The 10225-nt window shown below is 37.0% G+C and overlaps 1 protein-coding gene across 1 annotated transcript in view; it reads left to right on the top strand.

Moving 5' to 3' along the window:
* The first annotated feature begins 207 nt into the window (after positions 1-207).
* LOC126188859 (uncharacterized) overlaps positions 208-10225 on the top strand; it is a 91755-nt gene continuing 81737 nt past the window's right edge. Inside the window, exons 1-2 of the mRNA XM_049930505.1 lie at positions 208-577; positions 734-953. Coding sequence (XP_049786462.1) covers positions 504-577; positions 734-953 — 294 coding nt within the window. The 5' untranslated portion in view covers positions 208-503. The remainder of the gene's footprint in view (positions 578-733; positions 954-10225) is intronic.

Raw genomic sequence — 10225 nt, 5'->3', positions numbered from 1 at the left:
AGTATGTGCTATACACCATGACCGTGTCGCAATTAAATCAACAAAGACAGGGATTTTAAAGTTTGTAAAAGCTATGCTTTTAATATTGAAATTTTATTTTTCTGTTGCCTTAGTATCTGTGTATGCTTTTCAATTTAGAATCAGTATATAGCTATTACCTTATCACCCCAATCAATCTCATGTTCCTACAAAGAGCAATAGCGAGTTCTCTGAAAGTTTTTCTGCGACTTACATAGTAGATCTGCAAAACACGTTTAACAAACTTTACAGTATCTGGTTTGTTATTAATGTTGCTGTTTGTTGTCATCTGCATTTACAGATATATCAGATAATTTAAATATTGTATAACAAACTGCAAGTAAAACTAATGACAAATGTAATTACGAAGAAAGGCGTATTACGTGGCTCTTGTAATGTCGCCCTTTTTAACTGTCTCTTTGCCTAAGGAGTTGTGGGAATAAAATTTAAATGTGTCTCTGGATACAGCCAAACATTGTTAAAGCATGGCGAGTGTAGATATGAGTCTTGACGATATCATTCAAAAGAAAATAGTGAAAACCCCTTATGGGCGCGCAAGGCAAGTGTTTTCAGCGAAACTATGTGACGTGTATTTAATTTAAGGAAGTTCATTTAAAAAATTCGATTTTTAATGTTTCATATTATACTAAAACTTTTCAGTGCATTGTAAGTAGTGGTTATGAGGTGAAGTGTTTATGAGGTTTTTATTTTATAGGCTGAAAAGAAACCAGCAGAAAAATGAATCTTCGCGAAATGTGAAAAGAAATAATGCGCCTCGTAAGAGAGGGGGCATAACAAAAATCAGCGATGCTCGGTTGAAAATCATACAAAATAAACGACAGAAGTTGACAGATGCCCGAGATAAGTTGGCGGAAATTGCGAAGAAGAGTGATGCTAGAGAGAAACTGGAGAAACTTCGACTAAAACGGATGAAAGTGAGTGTAATTTTGGTAATTTCAAAATATAGTCAGATTCGTCACTCTTTTGTTGTGACATTTGAAACCAAGTTTTGTTTCAGTTACGGCTAACAGACCGTCATTAATCCGTTGAATTAAAGATGTGTTCATAAACATTTTTGAGTAACTGTTGTCGGCTTCTGTAACTCTCATGGTTTTGATGTCATTTTTAACTTATTACGTGATTCAATGGCTTTGTTCACTCCCAGGACTGAAAATAATTTTAGTGACACTTATCTACCTATGAAATTATACCAATTACGTGTTTATTAAATAGATTTGTGTAGCTTGTAAGTGCAGAAATTGGTGTGCTCTTTTCACTAGAACACATTTCGTCTCTTCAGACAAATTCTTATCCAGTAATCCCGTGTTTGCTTGTTGTCGTTCCGCGTGTCGGCTTTGAGTAGTCAAATAATTTATAGCGGCAGTGGACAATAAACCAGTTACGTAGGTATGTAATTCATCATGGGCTATTTCCCAACAGTTGCACTATTTGTGAATGGGGTATAAATAATATCCTAAGGGAGAGTAATGGATTTATGTAGGCCTAGGAAGAAGTAAGCTGTTCAGAACAATATATTGATACACTTGTATTATTGCAACCCTGCTGCTTTAATAATTCATTATGTTCCCCAAGTTAGTCTTCTCATCACTATACCTAACAGGGTACTACATTTATGCACAGGCAAACCTCAAGTTGGGTCAATTGAAGAACAGGATACAACTCTTAGGCATTGACCAGTGATTTTTTGTGTTAATCATAGGTATTAGTTTATTCTTAAAGTGTAGATAACAAATTAGTTATCTTCTGTGGCAAAGCATCATAATTGTAAATAAAAATAAATGTTTTACGAAGAGGTAGATAATGTTTGCTTTTTGTTGCTTGTGGGAACCTCAAATCACATGTTGAATTATACATTTTTTCTCATAATGAGGTGTTTGTTGATGTTTCCTCTGCAGTTGATTCATATCCTGTATTATGTAGATCAGCTTAAGAGTAGGATACTAGTGATAGCGAAAGCAAAAACAGTCACACACACAACACTGGCATCTTGTATCCCAGTTGAACTACAAAGGTCTCCTATTAGTCAGTTGACTTATGACCTGTATAGGTCAGCTGAAGTACAGGACACAAATTTTACATTTGTTGCTTTTCTGTCTTTGCCAGTATTGGTATCCTGTCTATCAGATGATCAATATAGACCAACTGTTGATTCGAAATATAGGCATATAAATTATTTGTCAACAATGTTTTTTAGCTATACTATGTCCCTTTGTTCCTTAACATTAGTCTGTCTTTGCAATGTATTGTGTGTGGTAACTTGTAACATCATTTTCCAAAGCCTGTGCATTGTATCACATTCTTCAGTATTCCCCTAATGTTATGTTTGGGAGTTGTGATCCAGGTTTTTGTTGGTTTCACTTTAGCTGAATGTCAAGTCTTCTTGGTGTAAACCATGTACAATGTTTCACTTCGTTTTTGACTATTTTAGAGTTGACTACTGTAGTACGTTGAGATTTACTGTTCTACTTTAACCTTTCACTCCCTTACAATTGGGTTGCCCTATATCTTTTTCTAATTTATCTATGTGTTAATTCTGTTTCATTCAGTAATTATTTTTTGCTTTACATTGTTGATGCATAATTTGTCTCTTGCTTCAAAATAATGTCTTCCTCCTTTCTTTCTCAGTCAGATCATATTGCAGAGAACAACATGGAACAATTCTAGAAATTCAACAGTAAAATGAAGCAGCATAAATACTACCTGCTCACATATGCCTGCACTTGTAATATGCACATGCTTACGTTATTAGCAAGAGTCATTAGTAACTGTACCACAAATTAACTGGGCTTGCCCATAGGGATAACAAAACATTGTCAGTTCACTTGCTGTGCACGCAAGTCAAAGTTTTAGATATTTTGTGATGATCAGAAGATTAGGTAAACTAAGAGGTTACATCTTTCATTTAATAGGTAAGCTGTAGTCCTGAGAGTTGGTAAACTAATTGGATAGTACAGATGGGCAATAGAGTGCCATTATAGTTTGATAGAGTTCACTGCATGAGTGATAAAGAAATTTTATTGTATTGACAAAAAAATTCCGAGGCTTTTTCTGTATTAATTTTTTTTTGTGAGTCTACAAAATTTAGCTTACTAAAGTGGATGGTTTACTGAGATAGTTGGAGGTGAAATTTGACCCAAAAGGTTTTCTTGATATTTAGGCAACTCTTTTGCTGGTATATATCAGAAATGCTACCACATATAGCTTTTGTTATATGGGGCCCGCAGTGCAAAATATGTCTTCTAATGACATTATGATTATGAATATAAGCCAGTTGCACTGCTCTTTAAATGGTTTTTATTTTATATATCATTCACAGTGGACCATTTTGGCATATTGCCATCATCAGGCACTATGTAATATTGTTGCTGCCATGTACTGTCTGTTTTTTGAAGTGTTAGTTTCTCCTTAGATGTACACTGGAGATGCGTATTTGACTTCCTTTGTTTCTATTTTAGCTATTTTTCTCTTGACATCTTAATTTTGTTTTAGTGTGTTTACAGGCATTTCGAAAGTATCAAAGACCTGTTTCTTAACTGGATGCTGATCTGTACTACTGCTAGGTTTTATTGCTTTTCAGCAACAGATAAGTCTGACATTATGTTCTGGTATCTCGTAAGTTCTTTTAACAGAAGTCTGTGAAATCAAATTTCAATTTCAAATTGTACTAATTGACACACTAAATGCTTATTCCAATTTCTTTTTTGTATTTCACTGAAATTAAACCTCAAGATTGTAATGGCAGATGGGGAAGGGCTTGTTCCTGGTGTGAAGACAATACTCTGGCAATTTATAAAACAGACAACACATTTGGCACTTGAGAATGTCCTTAGATTTTCTACTGGCTGACTCCAACCACATCAATGACAGTTATTTTAATCAAAGTGTAAGTTCTATTGTTTCTGCTTTGTAAGAGCACCCTGAAATATATTTGAAGACTGAAGAAGTCTTACATATTAAGAACTGTAGGGATTTGCTATTCGGAGAATGTGAGTGACCTGCCTGGTCATCGGAACAGGCCAAATGAATAATGAGGTTTATTACAAAATTCTAGTCGCATAAAAAAAATTCCAAGCATAACCTTGGCATCCAACAGTTAGTACTTCAGAAAGACAGTTGCAGATTTTGGAGTTTGAGAGAATGTGGAAAACAAAAATTGCAAAATTAGGTTTGAGTTCTGGCTGTGCCAGCTAGACAGAAAAAAAGTGTTTCTATCTCATTCTGTAATGTATTTAGGAAATACAGAAGCGTCAGATTCCACCCGTCTGCTTTGACCCATAGCGTCACAAATATGGCGGAAACGACGATACACTACGACTCCAATATGGCGCCTATGACATCATTACGTAAACATGACACCACAAACACGAAAATACATTGAAAGACCAAAACACACACACACACACACACACACACACACACACACACACACACACACACACACGTTCCGCAAGAAACCTAATGAAACTAATGAGACAAGTGTGGGAAATTGGGGGTTTTTGGGTGGGGAAAACGTAAATATAAACAAATTTAGACACACACCACCATGCCAAACCACACAAAAGACAAAAAAAAAGAGACAACACAAAACTCCCCAAATTCCACTAAACACAGTATCCTCTGGAATCGTACACTTCCCTTGACCTATAAAGCTCAACAGCAGCTCCCGATCCCACAAATTGGAATCGAACACTTCCCTTGACCTACATAGGTCAACACATACTACTTATACCAAATCATAAACCCCAGAACTACAACCACGTCCACAATCATCACTACCTCAAACACAAAAACCCAACAAAATTGGAATCGAACACTTCCCTTGACCTGTTACCCTTATGACATCTCCACATACCGCTGCCCCTGGTCAGAGACGCCGGAACTTTAGTAAGCATCAGAGACGCCGGAACTTTAGTAAGCATCAGAGACGCCGGAACTTTAGTAAGCATCAGAGACGTCGGAACTTTAGTAAGCTCATTTCTTCACGACATACTGAACACTTAATGACTTAATCCAAAAATCCCAACAGTTGAAGAAATTTTATTAGAGACAGTGCACTGTCCCCCATCATCACCGACAACCAAAAACTGTTGATCTTGTCAGTCATATCCATAACTATGTAAGACAAAAAAAAAGAATTTACCAAAATTCACACATGACAAACAGAAAAAAAAACTACAGTAACGTCGAAATAACAAAACTAAAATCATTAACTCACAGAAAAATATTCCACTGAAAGCACAGTCGCAATACCACACACGTGCAATGCTATCACGCAAATGAACCCGATACACCATGTAACACGCTACTCATAAACACACCACCAGAGAGCACCACTGATCACATCAAAACGACACCTACAAACACGCCACTCTCACAAACTAAATTCTGCGCCGTCATGACGTCACACACCACAACAGCCTTACGTCACGGGTCAAAGCCGATGGGTGGGATCGGACGCTTTGGTCGACCCGTATTTTATTATTCTCTCCTCCAGAATGGTAGTTAACAGTCAGAAGCTTAAGACACTGTTACTAAGCATTTTGTATGATATGCTAGTTGCATATTGTGTTGGGCCCCAAAAATATCATTTTCAGATTCTGTGTTCACAGATGAAAGTGAGTGTTACTTGTCCCAAAGCCAAACGTACAAATTTATTTAGCAACCCAGTGTTAAGGATTTTTGTCTAATTTTGCAGGTCTGTTTTTTTTACCCTTCATATACAGCAGTTATCAGCCATCTTTCTAGTCGGTTGGTACTTTGAACCAGGGAGAGATTTGTGAAGAAGGCAAACCAAGTGGGAACCAGGGTTAAAGAGGACTTATTGTAAATCCGAACTGGGGTTCCATCTGGAACTGATGACTGACTTGTTTTCAACTCCTTCACATGCTTCTGACTGCCAGAATTTCTATTTCAGTGCCCAACTTATGGAATCCTTGCTACAGTCAAATGATGATACATCAGTGATTATGAAAGTGACAGATTCCACCCATCTGCTTTGACCCATGACACCATCAATATGGTGGAAATGGCTATTCTAAGTATCTCCAATATGGCGCCTATGATGTCACTACAGACACATGGCAGCAAAAACAAAAATACATATAAATAAGATAACATCTCCCTCAAAAAAATACAATCGAACTAACGGGGCAGCTGTGGGAAATTGGGGGTTTTAGGGAGGGGACAAGTTGAATTTAACAGTAAAAAAAAGACACCACGATCCACGCAAAATGACAAAAAGAAAATAATGAAAATCTACAGGAATCTGACACTTTTTTTGACCTACATAGGTCAGCCGCAGCTGATGATACCAAAACACCAATGCCTACAGCAAAAACTACAAAAATTGAAGTAGGTCATTTACCTTGACCTTTAACTTTAAACCATAACTATTGATATGAAAAACCCACCACCTAAAACTATACGAAAAACAACCAAAATGTCAACATCTCAAAAATTAAAAAGTCAAACATCTCTACGTAAATTAAAACACATTCAGTACACAAAACATTACAACTCGAGAAAAATACACAAAAAAAATTACTTACCGCCAACAAATGTTGAGAGGGCCCATCAAACACAAGACGACGACATAAACAAGCACAACCAACTCGTAAACTCCGCGCCATAATGAAGTCACACACAACACCCTTATGTTGTGGGTTAAAGCAGATGGGTGGAATGAGATGCTTCCATTGGACCAAATTGTCCTGTGTCAACAATTCTTTTAAATGTGAACCTTAAAACTTGAGCTTTTCTTTTGCTGTCTTCTGTTGCAATATCAGGCCATTCGACAAGTGACGAGATAGAAGTGTTCGACCCCCTTACTGATTTTTATGTAGGAGAATAATTTTTATGGGTTCTCAGCAAGATCTTTTGTTGAGATGTGAGTGTGAATGTTGCGTACATCACATATATGAATGTCTACTAACTTTTTCCTGGCAACATTTCTGCATTCTTTTTTGAACAAGAATGCAACACTTGGCTTCCTCAGCATTTTCCAAATTCTGTTACTAAGCCAAGGTGAAACTCTTCCATCCTTAATCTACATATGTCTTCAAAGTATGATTTAAAGTCAGTTTAAACTTATCCCATATTTCCTCATGTCCATCACATCAGAACTAAATGATTTCTATTTATTCTCTGTGGGAGGCCAACAACTTTTTACCTGCTCCTTTCACCACAAAAACTCTGCAACTGTTGTAATGGATTTAAATTGAGTTATTAATTTTTGACAACCATTCTAGCTAGCATATCATGCTCACTAATGCCTGTCTTTAAACTGGCGCTGTTGATAAGATCAGGTTTGTTTGTAACTAAAATGTCTAAAATATTTACATAGCATATGGGTTGTCTAATTATTTGCTCGAGATAAGTTTTCAGAAAATGTGTCCGTGCCATCTGCTTTGAATCCGTTGATGTCCCAGTCTGTACTTGGTGCATTAATGTTGCCTCCATATAATATAGCTTGATGGGGTTACTTCTGCAGTACTTGCCTTCAATGATTGAACTACTGCTAAGTCGAATCATCCAATGAATGTAGTTCCCTTAGCCTGGTTGTCTGAATAATTTCACGGTCAGGCTCACTTTAGACCTTTTGTATAATGCAATTAACACCCTCATTCTCTTTCTGTGTCAGCTAACCTGTTTTTTCAGTATACTTTCCATCCATCACTAAATAATCCAGACCTTTCTACTTCAGCTTCATCAGCATCTTCGTTCCAAGTATAATTTGAGTGCAACAGCATTCCAGAAGGATTAAGTCAAGAACTTCACAATGTATGCTTCACAGTTTACTGCTGAAATTCTGACTGTGGATCAAACTATCACCTAGCCTAACAAACCCTTCTGTGTTCTCCCCAAGTACTCAGCTACACGAGTAGCTGCTTCCTCTGTTTGGTGTACCTGTATCATACCTGTTTACCAATACCTTTCCTTTTAGTTACAGTTTTGTTTGTCCCGGCTTCTTGAGATCTCCTGGTGAAGAGATACGATATAATAAGTTCCGTAGTGTGTTACGTAACAGTTGGTGATTTAACTTTTAAAAACTGCAAGTTTATTGGCATTTATGGAAAGGAAAAGATTCTCATGCAGTCATGTGTAACATGTTGTGTGTGCAATGGGACTTACTGCATCACAAATTGTTCAGGTAAATTAAGCTGCATTAAAGTGTTGCTAGGCAACGTAATCAACATTGTGATACATGTCTCAATTAAAACTGGACCTCGATATTTTAAATAAACTTTAGGTTCATTTTGTCCAAATCAGTACTTGTCTCAAAATTAACTTCCAACTTAGTGCATTAAGTCCAAGCGCATTTGTAACTATTGTACGTGATTTACAGGGCAGCTCGCTTACGCACTGGTGTGTAATGTATTTTAAATCAAGCTCGCAAGTTTGTTTTCCCTAATGGGCTAAACGACTCTTTTGTAATAACGTTATCTCACGTGAAGTCTAACTGGAACTGGATTTGTGTCCATCTGAGTCAAAATCATAAAAAATAAAATTCACCGCACAGGTCAACGAACTGTACATGCACACTTTTGCACTCTAAGTGATAACTCGTCTCGGAGTAAAAGCCACACACACATTCACACTTTGTTTTGCATACAAAATCAAAACACCTTTATATTAAACAGATAAATTATGACATGCAATTGCTACTTAAATATTTGCGGTTTCTGAATAAACTTAAAGATCTTGTGTTTCATAATCGATAAATTTTATCACCTGAGAGAAACTATCAGTTTGCTAAAATGGATTCAGATGACAGTCAACTCGTGTCTGGACAATGTCTCGAATGGACACTTGCTTGGAATGAACGAAATACCTGTACTGAAAAATACTGTCCTTTGAGTGATTTACTGATAAAATTTCGGTACCCCTTGCATCGCTACTGTGCCCCCCCCCCCCCCTCCCCCCAATCTGTAATGTCGCGATAAGACTGAAGATGAAGATGTTACAGGATTCACTGGAGCATGGTAGGATTGTGTACTGTGCTGTTATACCTTAGTCCAGGCATTCCAAGATTCATACCACAAGTTGTAACGTACACTTCACTTCAAATTTTACGTGAGTAATTGTAAATGGGGGGCTTAACATAAATTGCCTGTTTAAATGAATCTCCAAAAGTCAATGAATTTGTTTGAATTTCACTTCCTGGTGCGATGCACTACACACACACACACACACACACACACACACACACACACACACACACACACACACACAAAACACTTCACTATTTGGTGAGAAGCCCTTTCAACAGGCTGCACAAGGCAGGGATTGCAGGCAGTTCCGATAGAAAACGGATAGAACTGTGACCCCCATCGAGTCGTATACGTAGCTATAGCCGGCTCGGTCATCTTCTTCTTTTTTGCTTTTCAAACGAGCTGCGTACAGTGTCGGGTTGAGTGACATATCAGCTGGTAACCTCATCTCTGCTTCTCCACTGTGCATCTTGCAATTCTGTCTGGAGCAAGTGTTGTGTCTTTGTCTGATATTGTTTTGTAAACAGAAAAATGAAGTGAATACACAATTCTTCCAGTTCTTCGACGAATGTGTTTCTTAATTTGTTTAATAAAGATTATTTCTCTGAAATTTGGGTTACAAAATTTGTCTGTTTCACGGCTGAAGTTACTTACTGCAGGTTGGCAATATTCTCGTTGATGTGTGCATCGTGATGTACTGCTGTGTTCAAAAGGTTTCAGTTGTCAACCGTCAAGTGTTGATTTATTGTTATAAAAGCGCACTACAGAATTTATTGTGCAGATTTGCCTATTCATCATAAATACTGTGAGTATTGTTTGCCAGTATTTGTTTTGGTTTTTTTTTTTTTTTTTTGCCCCCCGTGTACATTGTCATCCAATATTGATGTTTGTTCCATCTCATAATTGTCCTCAGTTTATATTAGACAATAGACCTTCCATCTTCCTACCACTGTGCCTTCATGAGATTTGTATCCATTTTCCTTACCATAATGGTTATTGGTTCATCATGAAATTCAAATAATTATTTCTGTGTGTTTTGTATCATACTTTCATTGTCTTCAGTACATGGTTTTTTTATTATGTTTTCCAGATTATAACACTGAGTAGACAGTTACATCAGCTCTTTTTCATTTCTTTCTCATATTTACTCTAGCTTTGATCGAGCCATTACATGCACATAAAATATACCTTCTACC

The sequence above is a fragment of the Schistocerca cancellata genome, chromosome 1, assembly GCF_023864275.1.
Source record: "Schistocerca cancellata isolate TAMUIC-IGC-003103 chromosome 1, iqSchCanc2.1, whole genome shotgun sequence".
Taxonomy (NCBI): domain Eukaryota; kingdom Metazoa; phylum Arthropoda; class Insecta; order Orthoptera; family Acrididae; genus Schistocerca; species Schistocerca cancellata.
This window is presented reverse-complemented; position numbering and strand designations above follow the sequence as displayed.